This window comes from Drosophila pseudoobscura, chromosome 2, assembly GCF_009870125.1.
Source record: "Drosophila pseudoobscura strain MV-25-SWS-2005 chromosome 2, UCI_Dpse_MV25, whole genome shotgun sequence".
Classification (NCBI taxonomy): domain Eukaryota; kingdom Metazoa; phylum Arthropoda; class Insecta; order Diptera; family Drosophilidae; genus Drosophila; species Drosophila pseudoobscura.
The window spans coordinates 6,045,803-6,065,371 of NC_046679.1; the positions used below are offsets into that span (position 1 = coordinate 6,045,803).

The 19,569-nt window shown below is 46.4% G+C and overlaps 6 protein-coding genes across 11 annotated transcripts; 4 read left to right on the plus strand and 2 right to left on the minus strand.

Annotated features, from left to right (window-relative positions):
• Window positions 1-503: 503 nt before the first annotated feature.
• Window positions 504-2,512, plus strand: LOC4800870 (probable cytochrome P450 313a4). Of its 2 annotated transcripts, XM_001358030.4 has the most exons (7): window positions 504-779; window positions 842-1,039; window positions 1,099-1,284; window positions 1,346-1,412; window positions 1,456-1,582; window positions 1,640-2,219; window positions 2,286-2,512. In XM_001358030.4, exons 1-7 carry the CDS (start codon window positions 626-628, stop codon window positions 2,444-2,446), a joined length of 1,473 nt encoding a protein of 490 aa, XP_001358067.3. In that variant the 5' UTR covers window positions 504-625; the 3' UTR covers window positions 2,447-2,512. The 2 variants fall into 2 exon arrangements, with proteins under 2 accessions (XP_001358067.3, XP_033232654.1); XM_033376763.1 differs by lacking the exons at window positions 504-779; window positions 842-1,039; window positions 1,099-1,284 and having other exon boundaries at window positions 1,476-1,582.
• A 671-nt stretch (window positions 2,513-3,183) lies between these two features.
• Window positions 3,184-5,310, plus strand: LOC6896948 (probable cytochrome P450 313a4). 3 transcript variants are annotated; one of them, XM_002137097.3, is made up of 7 exons: window positions 3,184-3,507; window positions 3,570-3,767; window positions 3,827-4,012; window positions 4,090-4,162; window positions 4,206-4,332; window positions 4,390-4,966; window positions 5,036-5,310. In XM_002137097.3, the coding sequence occupies exons 1-7, from the start codon at window positions 3,354-3,356 to the stop codon at window positions 5,194-5,196; spliced, it is 1,476 nt and encodes a 491-aa protein (XP_002137133.2). In that variant the 5' UTR covers window positions 3,184-3,353; the 3' UTR covers window positions 5,197-5,310. The 3 variants fall into 3 exon arrangements, with proteins under 3 accessions (XP_002137133.2, XP_015038873.2, XP_033232538.1); XM_015183387.2 differs by lacking the exons at window positions 3,184-3,507; window positions 3,570-3,767; window positions 3,827-4,012 and having other exon boundaries at window positions 4,226-4,332; window positions 5,036-5,309; XM_033376647.1 differs by lacking the exons at window positions 3,184-3,507; window positions 3,570-3,767; window positions 3,827-4,012 and having other exon boundaries at window positions 4,112-4,162; window positions 4,214-4,332; window positions 5,036-5,309.
• A 957-nt stretch (window positions 5,311-6,267) lies between these two features.
• Window positions 6,268-8,491, plus strand: mbo (Nuclear pore complex protein Nup88). Its single transcript, XM_001358031.5, has one exon. It carries the CDS (start codon window positions 6,295-6,297, stop codon window positions 8,398-8,400), a length of 2,106 nt encoding a protein of 701 aa, XP_001358068.3. The 5' UTR covers window positions 6,268-6,294; the 3' UTR covers window positions 8,401-8,491.
• Window positions 8,492-8,699: 208 nt separating this feature from the next.
• Window positions 8,700-9,081, plus strand: LOC117184667 (uncharacterized). Its single transcript, XM_033383267.1, has one exon. It carries the CDS (start codon window positions 8,788-8,790, stop codon window positions 8,932-8,934), a length of 147 nt encoding a protein of 48 aa, XP_033239158.1. The 5' UTR covers window positions 8,700-8,787; the 3' UTR covers window positions 8,935-9,081.
• Gnmt (Glycine N-methyltransferase) lies at window positions 9,006-10,440 on the minus strand. The gene is made up of 4 exons (XM_001358032.4): window positions 10,183-10,440; window positions 9,986-10,113; window positions 9,653-9,909; window positions 9,006-9,351 (listed from the first exon to the last, which is right to left on the minus strand). Exons 1-4 carry the CDS (start codon window positions 10,395-10,397, stop codon window positions 9,082-9,084), a joined length of 870 nt encoding a protein of 289 aa, XP_001358069.1. The 5' UTR covers window positions 10,398-10,440; the 3' UTR covers window positions 9,006-9,081.
• Window positions 10,441-10,925: 485 nt separating this feature from the next.
• On the minus strand, window positions 10,926-16,173 carry LOC4800873 (uncharacterized). Of its 3 annotated transcripts, none has more exons than XM_033376491.1 (7): window positions 15,872-16,173; window positions 14,354-14,705; window positions 14,043-14,287; window positions 13,135-13,974; window positions 12,727-12,964; window positions 12,356-12,654; window positions 10,926-12,294 (listed from the first exon to the last, which is right to left on the minus strand). In XM_033376491.1, the coding sequence occupies exons 1-7, from the start codon at window positions 16,084-16,086 to the stop codon at window positions 11,325-11,327; spliced, it is 3,159 nt and encodes a 1,052-aa protein (XP_033232382.1). In that variant the 5' UTR covers window positions 16,087-16,173; the 3' UTR covers window positions 10,926-11,324. The 3 variants fall into 3 exon arrangements, with proteins under 3 accessions (XP_033232382.1, XP_001358070.4, XP_015038519.2); XM_001358033.5 differs by having other exon boundaries at window positions 12,727-12,982; XM_015183033.2 differs by having other exon boundaries at window positions 12,727-13,024.
• Window positions 16,174-19,569: the final 3,396 nt, after the last annotated feature.

Genomic DNA, 19,569 nt, shown 5'->3' on the forward strand with positions numbered 1-19,569 from the left:
TGCTCACGGCGAGTACTTCGAATCTTTGGCAGTGGAATTGATTGCTTTTATTACCCGAGCTTGTAGTAGATAGAGTAGACCTTATTTGCTTATAAAGATCATGCTAAAGATTCAAAGCTAGAAAATACTATTTATCGTGTGCATCATAATTAAATCAAATGAGAATCAAAATAATACGAATACACACATACATAACTTACATAGATACATTACCAATCTACCAAAAGACGAAGATGACGCAGATATTTGCTTGATATTTCTTACGAAGCGGAACTAAGCATATTCCGGAATTCGGAATCTCTCCATAAACTTGAATGATGGGTTATTCTGATAAAAAAAAAAGATAACAACATTTGTTACGAACTTTGCTTCGCTTGGGCTTCTTTCAACTTTTGCGCCGGGCATCACATGGCCCTAATGGAGAAAAATAAGCGTGTCAATACTTGTGCACACAGATCGACCGCTTCCAAAAATAGCCATAACTCTCAGCCTATAAAAACTCGACGGGCTTTCATTTGAATAGTCAAATTGTTGGTGAACTTCGCAGCGTTCGGGTCAAAATAAGGCGGACTAAACGCGAGTAAATAAGTGATTTTAGTGGATATAGCATTCAAAAGGATATAGCATGTTGACATGGTCACTATGGTGCGGACTATTATTCGTCCTGTGGATTTATTTTCTGTGGAGTCGGCGCCGATTTTATCTACTCACCCTCAAGATTCCCGGACCAATCGGATACCCATTTTTGGGAATGGCGCACAAATTGATCCACAGGGAAGGTACTCAAGGATTTACATTTGCATTTGATCGATCAAAGGAAATAATTTTGTATTAATGGCAGATATTCTGAATGAATTTGGAATTTATCTGGCAAAGCATGGCCCAACAATAATGTCATGGCTGGGCCCTATTCCCTTTGTGATCGCTAGTGACCCGCAAGTGGTGCAGGACATCCTGACCTCGCCGCACTGCGTCAACAAAGGCATCATTTACAGGGCCGTAGACGATGGAATGGGCGTAGGACTATTTAGCTTAAAGGGTGCGTGGATGCGGAGCCTAAGTGTTGCTCGGAGTTACTTCAATGTGATCTTCGTCTAGATCCCCGCTGGAGTGTTCATCGCAAGCTACTGAATCCGGCATTCAGCCACAAGGTATTGCTCAGTTTTCTTCCCATTTTCAACAAAGAGACGGGACAGCTACTCAGCCAGTTTGATGATTTGCCGAGCAAGGGGGAGTACAATTTGATTCCGCTTCTGCAAAACTTTACGATGGGCATAACAACTCGTAAGTGTCAAAAGCTCCCTTGTTAGATTTTAATTAGATGTTAGATGTTAAATTTCCACAGAAACCACAATGGGATTGGATGTGAAAAGTGAGGCGAACTTCAACTCCATCGTGGAGAGCTATCACTGGTGAGTCAGATATGGTCAGGAATCCGCTGCTATGCATTAACAGTTGTCTGGAAACCATCACAGATATGTGCATCTCGCCATGGCTCCACTTCAAGTGGGTCCGCCAGCTAACGGGCAGGGAGAAAAACTACCATCGGTCCAAGACGGAGATCCGGGCGTTCTTAAAGAAGGTCTGAGTAATGAAGTGTTTTTCATTAAATTTATAATAACGTATCTCTGCATCTCAGCTTATTCAAAAAAGATTGTCTGAGGACACGGAGGATTCCATTAAGTCGAAGGATAAGAACATTTTTCTCCACGTAACAACGGACCTTCTTAAGCGTGGTGTATTCGACTTGACAAATGTAGAGGATGAGTCCAACCAAGTTGTGTTTGGTGCTTTTGAGACAACCGCTAAAACCGTGTACTACGTTCTCATGTTGCTGGCCATGTTCCCCCAATACCAGGAGAAAGTGTTTGAAGAAATCAAAAGTCTCTTCCCCGATAGCGGGGATTTCGAGGTAACATATGAAGACACTCAGCAGATGGTGTACCTGGATCTAGTTATAAATGAGTCAATGCGAGTAATTCCGCCAATTCCACTTGTATCGCGGCAAACGTCAGGCGATCTGACTCTGTCGAGTGGGACTGTGATTCCCAAAGGAGTGCAGATCATGATTGATATCTTCCATATGCACCGCAGTAAGAAGATCTGGGGACCGGAAGCGGAAACCTTTAATCCAGACAATTTCCTTGCGCACCATACTGGGGGCGAGAAGCACCCATATGCCTTTATACCTTTCACAAAGGGTATTCGGAATTGTATAGGTAAGACGTTAGCAGACATTTCTTTTTGCAATCAATGTGTCATCAGGTATTTACGTTTGGTTTTAGGCTGGAGATATGCTTCGATCTCAGTGAAAGTCATATTGGCGAAACTGTTGAGGAACTTCAGCTATAAGACCAGCTTTAAGTTTGAAGATCTTGTTTTTATTGAAGATGTAACCATAAAACTCAAAACGGTGCCAAAGCTGCAAATCCAAAAGAGAACTTGAGTAATTATGAGTAAGAAGAAGAAACGAACTCTTACTATTGGAACCTGCTAGAACTATTATAAGAAATATAAATATAAATAAAAAGAAATAATATACCACTGCCTCTATGAGTAATTTATCAGAAGCTAATTTAAACATTTGTGTAACTTTTTGTGTAGTAAAATCTCAGAACCTTTTGGCGAAAGATTTCTTAGAACCGGATTTATTACAGGGTCCACAATGCCGCATCTCTTTACAAACTATAATAAGAGGTTACTCTACGAATTATAACTTTTTTTTAATGAAATATTTCTATTAATTACTGAGTATATACTAATTATGTATGTCATGTCATTCGCTTCTGGGCGCTACTCTTCACGCAAGGTTTGATTTGTATCACGATACCAACAAAAGTCAGCTATACAGAATTTTTGGTGGTTTTTGCAACGCAATAATTATCACCGATCCGAACGCCCATTGACCAATCGATGACGTTTTGTTATTGCTTGAATGGGGGATCGATCTATTCGTATTCCCAAAGTGTTTGGCGTGTCACTGCTAGCCATTAGTTAAAATTATAGCTATTTGTATGCGCGGCTTCCATGATAAGCCCTATTAAAAATGGCTTGCTATGTGCGGTTCATTGGAGCTTTGCTCGCACTGCGATTGGAATTGTGGATCGGCTGCTTTCTTTCGATATTTACTCTGGGAGTCACCTGGCCACCATAGAGCACTACGACAATACACACGGATCGAAGGCGTCCCAAAAAAGTAGTCGCGTCCGGCATATAAAAACTCAATTGCCTCAAAATTGGTTAATCAAATTGTTGTCGGACTTCACAGTGATCGGTCGAAAATTTCATCAATATTATTTGAAATATTTGGCAATAAGTGCTTTGAGTGGATAGTGCGTTCCTAAGGATAAAACATGCTAACGTGGACACTGTGGTGCGGATTATTATTCGTCCTGTGGATTTATTTTCTGTGGAGTCGGCGTAGATTTTACTTACTTACCCTTAAGATTCCCGGCCCAATCGGATACCCATTATTGGGAATGGCGCACAAATTGATGCGCAGGGAAGGTACTCAAGGACTTACATTTGTCACTGATCGATCAGAGGAACTAATTTTGTATCAATGACAGATATACTGAATGAATTTGGGATATATATGGCAAAGCATGGCCCAACAATTTTCTCGTGGCTGGGACCAATTCCGTTCATGATCGTTAGTGAGCCGCAAGTGGTGCAGGACATCCTGACCTCGCCTCACTGCGTGAACAAGGGCATCATCTACAAGGCCGTGGACGATGGAGCTGGCGTGGGACTATTCAGTTTAAAGGGTGCGTGGATGCGGAGCCTAAGTGTTGCTCAGAGTTACTTCAATGTGGTCTTCGTCTAGATCCTCGCTGGAGTGTTCATCGCAAGCTGCTGAATCCGGCATTCGGCCACAAGGTGTTGCTCAGTTTTCTGCCCATTTTCAACAAAGAGACGGCGCAGCTACTCAGCCAGCTGGACGCATTGCCGGGCGGCGGTGAGAAGGATTTGATTCCGCTACTGCAGAGTTTGACCTTGGGCATTGCAACTCGTGAGTAGAGTAGTAAAAGTGCCGGTAAAGATAGACATTCTCCTTCTTACACATACATATATTGTATTCAAGTACAGAGACCACAATGGGGTGCGATGTGAAAAGTGAGGAGAACTTCATGAGCAACTCCCTTATGGAGCGCTATCAATGGTGAGTCCGGGGCGGTCGGGGATGTGCTGCTATGCATTAACAGTTGTCTAGAAACCATGACAGATATGTGCTTCTCGCCATGGCTGAACAGTCGTTGGGCTCGCCAACTGTCGGGAAAGGAGGCCAACTATTATCGAGCCAAGACGGAGATCCGGGCGTTTATAAGGAAGGTGCGAATAATGGGGAAAATTTCAGTAAATATACCATAACTTGAATCGTCATTTCAGCTAATTCAAAAAAGATTGTCTGAGGACACGGAGGACTCCATCAAGTCAAAGGATAAGAACATTTTCCTCAACCTGGCAACAGACCTACTAAGGCGCGGTGTGTTCGACTGGAAAAATGTTGAGGACGAGTCCAATATAATTGTGTTTGGCGCTTTTGAGACGACCGCCAATACTGTATATTATGTCCTTATGCTGCTGGCCATGTTTCCTCAGTACCAGGAGAGGGCGTTTGAGGAAATCAAAAGTCTCTTTCCCAATAGCGGTGACTTTGAGGTCTCTTATGAAGACACCCAGCAAATGGTGTACCTGGATCTGGTTCTAAATGAGTCAATGCGAGTTATACCGCCCGTTCCAGTTGTATCGCGGCAAACGTCTCAGGATTTAACACTGACGAATGGCATTGTGGTTCCCAAAGGAGTGCAGATCGCTATCAACATGTTCCACATGCACCGAAGCAAGAAGATATGGGGACCCGAGGCTGAATCCTTCAATCCCGACAATTTCTTGCCTCACAATACTCGGGACAAGCACCCATACGCCTTTATACCCTTCACAAAGGGTATTCGGAATTGCATTGGTAAGATTTTGGCAGACATTACTTTTCGCAATTAATTTTTATCAATTATGTATATTCGTTTGGTTTTAGGCTGGAGATATGCTCTGATATCAGCCAAAGTCACATTGGCCAAACTGTTGAGAAACTATAGGTTTAAGACCAGCTTTAAGTTTGAAGATCTTTATTATGTTGAAGATATAACCATGAAACTTAAAGCAGTTCCAAAATTGGAAATCCAAAAAAGAATATGAACAGTCTGCCAATATTGGAATATGTAAGGTTAAAGCAATGTGAAATTAATATAAGCTAATAAAAAAGGCGGCATGCCCCAAAAGCTAAAGTCAAAGCAAGGTACAAAGCTCGCAAATTAAATCGAATCTATAATCTAAGAACCAGAAAATGGGCATTGAAGAAATTTCTTTAATTTCACCAGTTACACAAAAACTGCACACGGGTTTTAAAAGAGAAAATAATGAACCTTATTAATTAATTATAAAATTAGCAGGGTATAAAGCAGTCCTATTCCGTTCTGATCCCGACACAATTGAAACATTTTCATTATAATTTTTAGCTTGCATCTTTTGAGTTTTACAGTTGGATTCCTCCTGGAAAAACCCAGTGACCCAGTGAATTATCTAGCGAATTCTGTATATTTTTGAATTCAATGACCGATTTTATGATCTTTTTTGTATATTTTGTCGATATACAAAATACTTACGGTATTTTTAATACTTTTCGGTATTTTTTGAGGTCAATATAAACGATATATCGGTATATATTGGTATATTTTGTCAATTTAATTAATCTATTAAATTGCATTTTATATAGAATTGCGTTATATAGAAATTCAATAAAAGCAAGTGTTAAAATTAAGCCAGTTAAGTAGAAAACGGATTCATCAATCGTATAAAATTATGTGGGCAGGCGTGAGGGTTCTATATAGCTAGTAATATTCGACGGAATATCAAAAACAAGGAATATGTATATTAGAAGTAGAGTTCGGCAGTATATTTACGGTATATTTGAAAAATGAGGCAGTATATTTCGGTATATTTTTAGTGTCAGACCGTATATCATGTCAACCATATTTTGTCAATTTCATCAATCTATTAAATTTCATTTTACCGTTATATAGAAATTCAATAAAAGAAAGTGTTAAAATTAAGCCAGTTAAGTAGAAAATTGATTCATCAATCGTATAAAATTATGTGGGCAGTGCTGAGGGTTCTATATAGCTAGTAATATTCGACGGAATATCAAAAACAAGGGATATGTATATTAGAAGTTACGGTATATTTTAAAAATGAGGCAGTATATTTCGGTATATTTTTAGTGTCAGGCCGTATATCATGTCAACCATGTCGCTAGATTGTTTTGAATTAAGTAAAACTAAATTATTTGAAAAAATATGCAATGGCCTGCCCATTGTGCAGAGAACACAAAATCTGTTGGACTGCAGCGACGATTTGCTATTTGCATGGGATGCGAACGAGTGCTGCTTGCTTGTAATGAATTGGCGGTCACCGCTGACAGTGGCGGAGCAGGATGCAAAAGTGAATTATCAGACGCTCGTACCTTCGATCCCGATAATTCTGGACGTAGATCGTGTTACAGTATCAAATGAGTGCTCCTTGGTGGCGCTTAGTGGACCACGTGGTGTTTGCATTTTGGAGCTACCCCGCCGCTGGGGTCTAGATGGCTACTTCATGGATGGAAAGAAACAAATCACATGTCGCACATACTGTCTGGATTCTCTTTTGTTCCAGAACAACAACCATCTGGAGGTGCGGCAAGTGCGCTGGCATCCAAACTCAGTATCGGACTCGACTCTCCTGGTGCTGCTGAACAACAACACTATCCGAATGTACAATCACTCGAAACTGCGACACGTGTGGCAAGTTGGTCCTCTTACCATGAAAAATGGAGCCAATACTTCGCTTACGGACTTCGGGGAAGTGGCCGTTGACTTTGATATTGCTCCAGCTAAAAAGACGCGATGTGCTGCCAACGAGACGACTCTTAACCAACGGAACAAAACGCTGGGAGGGAAACCCGCAAAGCAGGAAAAGATTGAATGGCCTATTGTTGTGCTGCGAGAGAATGGAAACATCTACATTGTGCTTACTAGCCTGGACTCGGATATTACCCGTCTCCAGGGACCCATAACCATAACACCTCAGAAAATGGATAACTACGGGCTAGAGTCTTGCTCGATCATGATCATTCCCTCGCTGCCTCCCACTATAGTCATTGCCGAGTCGAATGGAAAGCTCCACCATGCACTCCTAATGGATGCCGAGGCCACCGAGCATTCCTTCAACGAAGTAGATGACTTTATTCTCATAGAGCCCGCTGAGTTTGTCATACATGTCCTTGAAACGGTCGAGCTCGAGTTGGGTCTTTCTGGCGCATCAAATACTGGACCAAAGGACACGTACAACTGTCCCGTATACTTGAAAAGAGATATTATCAACGAGCTGCGCTACTTTGCCTATCACAATGCTGGTTTACACGTAGTCACTGTCAACTTCATCTCTGAACTGCAGCGCTATCTGGACAGTGAGTCGGAGGAGGATAGACTGGAATTGGCGGCATCATCCAAGGCCGAGTACATCCTGTGCACAAAAATTGACTCCGCCGAGCAAATCAATGCTGTCTGCGGCATTGCCCAACTACAACTGCCTGCTGGTGTGGTGCTTCTGTTAGGCAACCGTACAGTGATCAGCCTAAAGCTGGTCATCGATGCCCAGCTGTTGGTTGCTCCCAGTGAAAGGATGCTTAGAGCCTGCGATGTGGATCCGCAAGAGTCTGGACCTTCATTCCTTGACAAAATTAAAACTTTATTGCAGCGCAATGTCAACCAACCTATTCTCGCCAACAAGATGTCCTCGGCGTCCCCTCACGAGGGATACGAACTACTAAACCAGGCCATTGAAGTGTTGCGCGAACAGTACCTCAAGCGCCACGTCCTCGTCCGTGCCGAGTTTGCGAAGCATATCAATCAAATCTTACTGAAAAAGGAGCAACAACTGCGCGAAATCCAGGACCTGGAGCATGAGCGTGAGATAATAAGCGAAGGGGCCCACAAGCTGGCCGAGCGTTTTGAGGAAATCAGCGACAACCAGGAATTGCTGGTGCGCAAGTGCCACAGTCTGATGCAAAAGGCCAACAACGCTCTGCCCAACAGTGTCGTGGCCGAGCGCGAGTTTTCCCAAGAGGTAGAACGAATTCACAAAACCACAAAGAGTATGGCTGCCGAACTGGATAAAGCTAAGAAGACGTTGAACAAACAGCGCTATCACATCGCCAACAGCCAAGAAGAACTGAAGAAAGATGTCTACGAGTTGCCAGAGAAACAGCACCGCACCATAACTGAAATCCTGACCCAACTGGCTGGAGAGATTGAACGGCAAATAACCGATGCAAAGCGTATAAACAAGATTGTTGGCGTATAAGTTAGTTCAGCTCATTTTTGATAACACATTTATGTGATTTTGTAGAGGAACTGAAACGTATTAATTAATAAATAACATACTGTTCGAATAATTTGTGCTACATTGTGTTCTAGTTCTAAGCACTGATATCCCTGTCCATTTATTAATGAGTAGCGTCTGAATAGATACATTCATTGGCTGGAATGTAGACATGACTCGCACTTCGATCGCCTTCCCTCGAAAGCAAACGTAATGAAAATCATTTGCAAGGCTAATGATATTTTACTTTGCGCCTTTCCATTTCTTTTGCGTTTCAGTTGGGCATTCATCTATCGGGCTTCAGTCAGAAACGAACTTTAGCAGAGAATACTTCGAATCGATCGAATCGGTGCTGTCCGAGAAGCAGAAATGACATCGACCTTACTGTCAACCCTTTCCAACATCTATACGGGGATGTTTAACTTCGTCAAATCGCGATTTCCCTTCCTGATTGAGGCTGCCATGGTGACTCTCTGCTTCGCCTCCATAGTGGGCAGATACTGCATACTGATATAGAAACTTAACAACGAAGCATCGCATACCACCAGGAATCATATTCGCACATACACTATATGTACATACATGTGTAAATGTAAATCGAACGAACTTTATATTTAGATGTGTGTTTGTGGAATTATGTGAATACAAACTAAATGCTTAAACCTAAACCTTGGGCTTCTCAATTAAGTGTATGTAGAAGGCTGGATTCTTCACTTGGCTCATCTCCTTGAAGTCTCCGTACAGCTGGTGCTTGGCCTTGGCCGAGAAGATCTCACTGAGGATCTCCTGGAAGCGCTTCAGCTCGTGGGGATAGTAGGAGAGGCGGAACTCGCTGGTCAGCTTGTTGCCAGCGATCAGGTAATCCATGGACACCAGAGATGGCTTACCGCAGTAGAACAGGACGGAGGTTTTGATGTCCGCCGTGTGGCTCGTCTGCAAGTCATTCCGAAAGGCGATTAAATTAATAGATTTCAACGTCTGCCTATCAGTTGTCAGGGTATGGGACTGATAATGAAGTCGCGAATGATGATGTATTAATGGGAGATGAATGAGCGATGAAATTGATTTTGATTCCACGTAATATAACACAAAATAAGATCAGCAGACATCGTAATCAATGAAACTATTGAGGATGACGAACAATTTTTCTCTGTTTTCAAATGAATGTGTCATTTAATAGTTTTTAATTGGCACTATGATGATCTGGCAGATCTGTGCTGGTTTTTGAACTCACGTTATAGTAGATGCTCTTGGCGGGAGTGGATCCTGTCTCCAAGATGTTGTCGTAGTTGCGATGATCGATCAGCAGGACACCGCCTGGCTTAAGGCACTTCTCAAAGTTGCCGATCGCCTGCTTGTGCTCTCGCTGATCCCCAAAGCCGTCCATCAAGTGGGCAAAGGAGTTGCCCAGGCAGATGACGGCGTCGAAGCCATCCTTTATTTGGTCCTGGATGTCGTCGTACAGTGTCAGCCAGTTGGCCTCTTCGATAACTGCAAATGGTTTTGGGAAGGGGCAGTCAGAAACCAGGCCAATCAGGGAATATTAATAAAGCAGTCCCAGACATACCCCAGTTTTCAAAGGCGGCTTCCTTGCGGCGGTTCCAGCGCTCCTTGAGAGCGTATTTCAGCATTTTGTCGGAGGCATCAACGGACACCACCTCGAAGCCCTCTTCCACCAACATTAGCGAGTCCACACTGGGCGAATGGTAAAGAAACGAAAGCTAAGATAGGAATGGGGATGGGATGGCTGTGCAGTCCACTTACCCGGTACCACAGGCCACGTCCAGGACACGCTTGCATCCCTTCTGCCGCAGCATATCGATCAGGAAGTTCTTGTAGTTGTCCGTACGCGAGTTCTTGTCTCCGATGAAGATCTCCCATACCTTGGCCGCCTTGCCATCGGCATACTGATCCCTAACTCCTTCGGCGGAAATACCATCCGAGCGGGCAACGAAAACACTATCGGCGGAGGTGGTCATCTCTGGCGGTCAGCACTGGTCGGCAGATCTCAATGAAATAAATTTCGTCTCGTCCGCACTCTCCACGTAAGCTTCCGCTCTGGATAGCCGAGGGAAGGGCCTGCCAATAGCCTGCCGCCAACAGCTGGCATGTCATCTAAGCGTCGACGTTGGCAGTAGCACCCTCGTACTCATCCGTAATCTAATCACTCCTCGACCCGCTTTGTCGTGTGGCAATTGAGAGGCAAAGCTTCGGCTCGTCTAACATCTGTTCGATCCCAAACGTGCCCGTTTGCGGGCTTTCGCTTCTGGCTGTTTGACCCTGACCCTGACCCTCCGGTTCTGATAAGCTGTCTCTGACCATATCCCGTGGTCAAAATAGAATGACGGAGCATAATACATCGACAAGTTATATTTACAGTGATGACTCTACAGCCAGAGCTATCTCAATCTCTGTGTTTCTCCCCCCTGGGACATAATAGTGAATGGATGTGGTGGTTTCGCCCAACGGGCTTTCCCTGTAAGTGTTTATGCATAGATCGACGGAAATAGTATATATAAAATAGTTTTTATTTTCAATATATTCTTAGAAATCTTTATAAATATTGCACTGTGTTGATTAAGTGGGACTCACGTCCCCTTCGAATGGTCTTTATATTGCACATCGTATTCTACGATTTAGATCTTACAGATAAATTCACACTTGATGTTCTATTAGTAGGAACTTAAGGCTAGAAATAGATTACGTTTCGCAAGATAATTAAACGATGCTTCGGCGATGCGAGTAATTGTCTTGGGAAACATAAGCCGTATGCTGGAGTACGAGTATTTGTTTATGCAGATCGAGTATTAGTATGTATGGTATTTGTATGTTTTATGTGTATGCTTATGTGCTATGTACAATGTACATCATAATTAACACGGGTTCGAGAGTATTAGATTCAACATCTATGGCAAATACCCCAACGAGTCCTCGAGAGAGGCGCTCACAGCCCGCATCGACTGGTAGCTGCCCATGCGGCTCCGGCTGACGTTGCTCCGGATGGAGGCCGCCTTCTCAATGGCCTTGATATTGATCAGCAGATTGTCGGCGCTGCACGCCTTCTGCGCAGCTCCCACGCTACCAGGTCCCAGGGGCATGGCCATCGAAAGACCATTGGCACCCACCCGGTCCGTGCTAAAGGATTCGCGCGCCCGGTAAGACGACTTCCGGGAGGAGGCATATGAACGGCAACTGCCGTTGGCGGTCCGCATCGCTTTCTGGATCTGCATGGGCGGGCACAGGCTCTTGATGTCCGTCGTCTGGCTGAGCTTCATGTCCGCAAAGACGGCAGCTGCCTCTACGCTCTTCTTCACGCTCAGCGCCTCGTGCGGCTGGACGGGCTTGCTGTTGCCGCTGATGCTGAAGAGCTCGTAGTCCAGGCCCAGCTTCTCGGAGGGCTTACCCTTCCGAGCCACCCCCCCACCCGGCCTGGGAGCCTTGCGCTGCTGGGAAAGGGAGTCCTCGCTGATGGCTGCCGCTGCCAAGGCCCGCTGCCGGCGATGGGTGCGCTTGCAGTAGCACTTGCTGGCACTGATGCAGCTGTCGGAGTCGCACGAGGTGGTCGTCTCCGAGCGGGAGTTTGCCGAGTCGTGCTCCAGAGTGCTGGCCGGCTCCTCTTCGACCATGGAGCAGTAGCACTTGTCATCCGACTTGCACGAGATCAGCGAGTGGCGGTTGCTGGCTGCTGTTCCGGCATTGACCACAGGGCTGACAGGCCCCGAGGGTTTCCTCGAGTTGGCCATGGCCATAGTGCGCTCGTTCTTCTGCCGCAGCTTGTGGTTCAGGTGCTCTGTGCGCAGGCTGCAGTAGCAGCGATCGGCCGAGGCGCAGGTGCAAGACTCGGAGTCGTAGCTGCACTCGGAGCAGGAGACGTATCTGCACAATGAATGGGAGTATTAGGCAAAACAGTGGACAGAATTTTCCCCTTAGAACCTACCCGCTGCTGCTGTTCCTGTTGAGTCCCTGCAGGGCGTGCTCATTCCGCACCACGGATACATCTGAGCCACTGGTGGCCGCCCGATTCCGTTGATGCTGCTGCTGTTGCTGGACGTGGCTGATGGGGGGTCCGATAATGATGGGGGCACTAATCTTGCGCTTGCCCTGGCTGTCGAGGGTGGCCGCCTCCTTGGGTCGTGGGCTCGACTTCTCCAACTTGGCGCGGCACGATCGGAACTGTCCAAGCTGGAACATTTTCTTCAGGCTCTTTGTGCCGAAGAAGCTGCTCTTCGACTTCTTCTGCGGATGGAAGAGATTACATTTGCATTGAATTTTTCCACGCAATACTATAGACGTCGTCTTTCCGCTCACCTGTGACCCATTGACGCTGGCCTTGCGCTTCTGCTTTTTCTTCTTCTGGCGGCGCATGATGTTCTTGGAGCGCTGAAAGAGCTCGTCCTGGGTAAGAGTGACGGCCAGCTTGAGCAGGAACTCCTTGTAGATGGGCTTTAGGTCGTTGAAGGACATGCCGTCGGCATCGATAATGGCATACAGAATGTCGTCCAGGGAGTGGAGGTTCTCGTGCAGACGAAATTCATTGAACAGCTCGCTGAAACCAAGTGGGGAACTAGAAGCACAATTCAAACGATGCCAATCAACCAAACCAAACCTTCTCACCCAAAATGCAATCAATCTACCACCAGCACCCAGGCCAGGAGCGCACTCCGCAGTCCAGCTGCGTGGCCTTCCTGGCCCCAAGAGCTTGGTGATAATACTCACCCTCCTCCGCCACCGCCGCCCAACTTTCCCGAGTGACGGCGTGCCGCTCTCGACTTGTAGCGGGTCAGACCTCCGGTGTTCAAGAAGCTGCCGGATCTTGGTATGGCCACGCGCGTCAGAATGTCCCCGCTGGCCGCCTCGCCGCCGCCACCGCCTGAACCAACAGCCCCCACCAGATCCGCACCCTTGTAGGCGCCACTGGATGCTCCGGATGCCACTGGCTTTTTGCTGTGATGGCCATGCTGGTGCAGGCGGTTCACGTGTCCGTTGCTGCAGATAATGCTGCCATTGCGCGAAGGGCTTCCTTTGTATCCGGAACCGGGCACCGTTGTGGGCACTGGAGGGGCGCGCTTGGACTTGTGGGACTTGCGCTTGCGCTCCTCCGTGGACGTTTCCACCTCGGCGGCCTCGTTGATGACGTTACTGTTGGAGCTGAGCGAGCTGCTGGAGACCCTCTTCTTGCGGACGGAGCGGGAAGGCGTGCCGGATACTCCGGTACCCGCGCGAAAGGAACTGCGTCGCCCACTGGCACTGGGCGTGATCTGGGAGCGGGACAGGTAGTTGGAGCTGGTCATGGCCGAGCTGCTGGCGATGCTGATGCAGCTGACTCCGTTCTGCTGGCGCGGCGTCCGACGTTTCGTGCTGCGGTGCGAGCTGGTGCTGACGTGGGCCATCAGGCTCTGGTAGAGGGTGGCCGCTATCACGATGGCGTCCTCGGTGCTCTTGCAGATGAAGCCGTGGCACTCGAGGATCTTGGGGGAGCTGGCGGAACGCATGACTACCGCAAAGATCGGCGCATGGACGTGTATGCTGTGCTCCACAGCCATTTGCTCACTTGAACTGTGGATTACAGGATTGGAGTTTGATTACGGACCTGGCTTCAAGCTTCGAGACCACCTGAGACTCACCTTAGAGGCTGAAACAGGGCAGTCTTGTCTATATTTTCGGGATCGGTGATCAGTGGCAGGAAGGCGGCTCCGCCATCGTCGGCGGAGATAACAAACTTCACCGCCGACCACACGGCAATGTTGTGAAATGGAGTGATGTGGGCCTCACTCTCGTCCGGGCCGCTGCCTCCTTTTGGGATTGGCACAGAGCTGATCTTCACCCGCAATCCTGTGGCACAAATGTCCAACGATCCCGAGCTGAGCCTCTGCAGGATATACCATAGCCCCAATTGAGATTCCAGAATGCCTTTTTGCTTGAACCATTTACTCACCTTCTTGGTAACCTCACTGAGGTACAGTTGCCTCAGGGGCTCCTGCAGTCCCTGGAGACTCGTCACCTTGTCTTTTAGCGGCAGGGAGCCCAGGCAGGTGACATCGAAGCTGCTGGTGGCGTCCTTGGCCACGTCCGTGAAGAGCTGCTCGATCTGGGCCTGCACACTGTTGCTGATCCGCTGCACATCCTTCTTGGCCGCCTCGGCCAGCACCTTGGCCGACTCGCTGGACTCCTGCAGAAAGCTGCTCTTGGCCCCCGAGGTGCTGGCCAACTCACTACGCCCATACATGATGATGGAGCGCGTGCGATGCGATCCCCGGGGATCGTCGAGGCGGCTGCTTCGCATTGATCTACGTAATGGGCGGGCGGGATAACAAATTATCAGAATTGGATCATAGAAACAGGTATAGAGTTTGGTATAGAAAGTTCTTGCTGGAGGGGTCCATAACGATCCACACAATGTAAAGTTTCATCTATTTAAAATAGTTTAAATTGTTGCATTTAATGGCCACCATCAACATTTTTAATGGTTATTTGCAAGCCAACAACTCTTTCGGGGCCACTCTCTGCTGTGTGACAAAACGGTTACATTTTTTGTGAAAGTTTGACTGATTAACGCAAACTAACCATAGATTAGCATATTAGACTCGGACTAGTGATTGGAGACTGTCTGCTTGTGTGTGAACTCGTAGAGTTGGCATTCGATGGGCCACATCCTGGTGGCGCCATCGCCATCCCATCCACACAGACAATGGTCCAGGGAGCTCTAGTGGAGATGTACTGGCAATGGCCAGGTCCAGGTCCAGGTCCAATGGACCCCCCGTGCCCCCTGCCGAATGCAGCTTAAGGTGTTCCCAATACCAGATTCTGTTTACCGCTAACTGACACAAAATCGGAAATGGTCATTTCCATAGAACGTCGCAGCGTCGGCAGCCGAGAGTTTTGAATGGGAATGAAGATGAGTGGAGTGGAGTGGAGAATGCTGGCCTCTGGAGAAGAGTCGTGGTTTTCTTTTTCAATCAATTAAGCAGTTCGCTCCGCGAATGTGTGTCAGCGGTGGAATATTTAAGCATAGAGCAAGTGCCGATCCGATCCGATGTGACCAAAGACTCAAATTATTCTATTTTTCCATCTCCCTCTGTCGTTCTTGCCCCTCTCTTTCTACACAGCTTTTGGTTGCAGCTCTTTCTCTCACAGACAATATCGTTTTTAATTTTTCTGAACTAACTGTGCTTTTTTGTTGCTTATGGAAATGCAAAACGGTAAAAGAAACATTCATTGGTCTTCCCAAAATCAGTCTCTCTCTATTTCTGTATCTGTATCTGTGTCTCGTTTATGTATCTGTATCTCGCTTCTGTGGTTTCGAGAACGAAAGTGTTAAGCTCGAAAAGAAATTAATATGTGGATATGATATCGAGAGCGAAGCTAATGAGTGGACACACCTACTGGAAATCCATCAGATATGATTGATATTTTTGATCTTAATTAATTTTCACCCCATCTAATGGGGACTCACCTGGAATCGTCAAACATTAGATCGATCTTCAGTTTGTATATCGAATTTCGACTGACACTCGAATTGTTTTCGAGCTGGTCGCCGTCCAAGAGCCGAAAGCCGGAAGAGTTGCTGTTGCTGTTGCTGCTGCCGGTCGCTGGTTTGCCACGCGCCCGCACGGAACTCATTTTGGGTATGGCCACTGCGGATTGGGAGTCCACTTTGCAGGTGACCATCCTCAATGTCTGCCCGTGGATTAACACTTGCGGAATGCACTGGCAGTTGCAAATCTTTATCTCACTATTTTACTGTTTTTGCCTTGGGATTTGTCTGTAGCGTTAAATTTCTGCTCAAATTAGCGATAAAATGCAATTCAATTATGCCCAATCCAATGAACGCTAATTTTTAACATGTTAGCGAAACAATCGCCCGCTGCTGCTGCTGCTGTTGTTGCACGAGACTTGGTATCACACTTTGCATAGGGCTAACACACTGGCCATTAGCATTTTCATTTCCATTTCCATTTGCTGCGATTCAGATGGAGATGCGGACGCGTCTCGGAAATGTTGCATGCCGCGCTCGGATGTGGCGATCATCATTCACTCGTGCTGGCTCATTAATTAGCTGCAAGCAAAACCAAATACCGACAAATTGTACATACGTATGGGTAATATTTGTTTTTGGGGCGGATTACAATTAGATTAAGCCACAGGTACAGGCCATAGCCGGGGTCTGTCCATGAGGAACAATGTATTGCAAAATCATTATTAAACCACTTTTATGCTGATTGTTTTTCTTTTTCTCTTGCCACTTTTTGGGGCTGTTTCGGCTGATAAATTGCCCCATGAAATGCAATTGTTGTATCGGAAAATGTTAGTTATGCTGAACACACACACACACACAGTCACAGCGGGGCAGGCGGCGGCCCCAGATACGTACGAGCCACAAGGCGAGCGCGTTAATTCGGCTGCATCTATGAGATACTTTCACTGTGGAGATATTTTGCGGTAATTAGCAAATGCCGCTCGGAACACAAGGCACACACACACTCTCACGAACTAAACGTAATCACAATCATATCATATAGCCACACATTTGGAAAAGCCATTTACTTGTGCCTTATTGAACTCCAATTCCACTGCACCACGGCCCAAATTTGGCCAACTCCAACTCCAATGCACTACACTGGCTTTGGCTCTAAGTTTGTATAATCCAAAATGCTGTAATTCGGTTTTGGATCTCGAAACCGGGCATCTGAGTTCGTTGAATGCCACAGAGCGACTGGCCGCACGGAGCCGTTGCTGAAATGTCGATGCGCGTCAAAAGCGCAACCGAAGCCCGACGAGCGCTGGCTTACGACTGACTTCAGGCGTCCGAAGAAAGAAAGAAATGGCCAAATGGCCCAGGCCAGGCCAGGCCAGGCCGGTCCGGTCCGGGCCCATACGAGTAACAATATCATCTCTGGCGTAAGTGGGTAGCGCAGCACAATGAGAATGCCTGTCCGATCCCGCTCCCCGTCCTCCCATATGTATCTCTGTCTGACTTTGTATCTGTTTTGGCTTTAACCAACTCCAAAATGACAGATCCAATGCGTTGATGGTGACGAACGGGTTCGAGAGACAGTTGCTTTTCAACACCGCAACAACAATCACTTGCCCAATGCTGACCTGACACTGAAGATTCGATTATTATATGTTATTATCGGCTTGCGTGTATGCGTTTGGAGAGGCATTTGCATATGGGAATGTCGCAGCATTTGCGTAAATATTTCGGGGTATATTGCAGTCAGTCTCCCACAAACCTCGGCGCCTCCGGGGGCTGGCTGACTGCAATTAAACCCCTCGTTTGGGTCCCAAGTGCCGGCGGACCCGGGTTTTGCCATTTGCGCAAGCGCAGAAGCTGTGACGGCGCGAGAGGCGGCAAGGGAGCCCCCAAGAGTGAAGGCATTTTCGAAATCAATGACCGTGGTCAAGTCTTACGATAATTGGTGCTGCCTGCCCGTGGGCCATTGTGTGTGTTGCTGTTGTGTGCACTATCGTAAAATGCATTTTATTTTTTCAAAGAGCACAGCACAGCCACACCTGGAAGCTGAGAATACTTTGAGGGGAGACCCTAATGGGATAGCAATAACTATCCACATGCATGCGAGCAATTACTCGGATGATCCCGAATTTGAATTTTAAATTTTAAAGAAGAACACATGTAGTTTTCGCAGAGATGACACGAACAATAAATATTTCTACGGGCTATATGTTTAATAATATATTTCTAGGCTTTGCTAATGAAATCCGAGTTGCTTGTGGTCGTAATTCAATGGTGATTTCAATTAAAAAGCCCGCTACCATTTCACTAATAATAAAAAGCCCATAAAAATCTATCATTGTAGATACATCAAAACTTTCCTTTGTACGGTTCGAGCGATTTCCATTTCAAATGTTTGATCTACTGGCAATTAATAGCACACGTGTGTGTCTGTGCCTGAGTGTGTGTTTCGATCCGAAGTTGTCAATGTTGTCGGTTTTATTCATGAGATAACAGTAACAACTACTCCAAATTGGTCTACCCTAAGACAAAAGAGGAAAAACGAGCTGTGAAGCCTGGCAGGGCCAGAAAACTCTTACTTTTATGGCTCCTCCGACGTTTCGCTTTAATGGAACCAACGAAAACGGTCGATCAGATGGCCTACAGATGATAGCGCAGAACAGGGCTGAACAGCATTTTCGTTTTCAACGGTTTATTCAAATTTCTAGAATTTTCTTTTGTGCGTGTGCTGAGAGCTTTTACTTTTAACAGAATTTTCCCCTAAACAAATTTGATGGCCAAACCGTTAACTGCACCTGCAGTCGGTGGTGGTGTTGATAGGTGATGTGATTTATTTAACAAATAACATCATATTATCATCATATCATGATCATCACTTTCTCTATTCAATTTACGGGGATGTTGCTTCTGCTGCTGGAGTTTCTGTATTTTTTTTGTTTTAGGTTTTCTGCTGGCAGTGCCAACGGCAGCGGCAACTATTTCAAAAATTAGTCGTATTTTTTTTTGCTCTCCGCCTGCCTACGAGATGCAGGCAAGCTTGAAGATACAGATTCAACGCACAGCACAGGGTTGGCCTGGTACTCGGGGATCGGCAGAGGTAGAGGTGGAGGTAGAGTGATTCGCTTGATTCCTTTGCGCTCGTCTTGTGCCCAGCACTGCGTATCTGGCATGAGCACCGAGCACTGTACACTGGCAAAAATGCTTGCCCACCACGAATATCTTTCTAACCAATGGGGGAAAATAGAGAACTTCAGCGAAACAATGACTCCAAAAAGAAGTCAAGGCATTTGCCACAGTGTTTCGGAGTGGACAAGTTCTGCAAATTATTCAAAACATTTTTCCACAAAAACATTGCGCAATTAAAGTTTCATGACTTTCCCTGACTTCGCTCCGACATAATCTCTCTCGCGAATGACTTTCTTTGTAGAATCACGGCCAGATGGAGATATAAGATACTTGGTTGGGCCCAGATACTCGCTCATAGATATGCCCTACTGTGCCCCATGTGGCTCCATTCATTCATTCGTAGCAGCGCTGGCAGCGACGCTGGCGTTGCGTCACGATCCCGATCGGAGGCGAGACACGAAAAGCGGAGCTCTGTGCAGACACAGGGCACACAATAATTGTCACATTGTGCCACTCATTATGGCATTTCGCGCTTCATTCTCCGCTCGCAC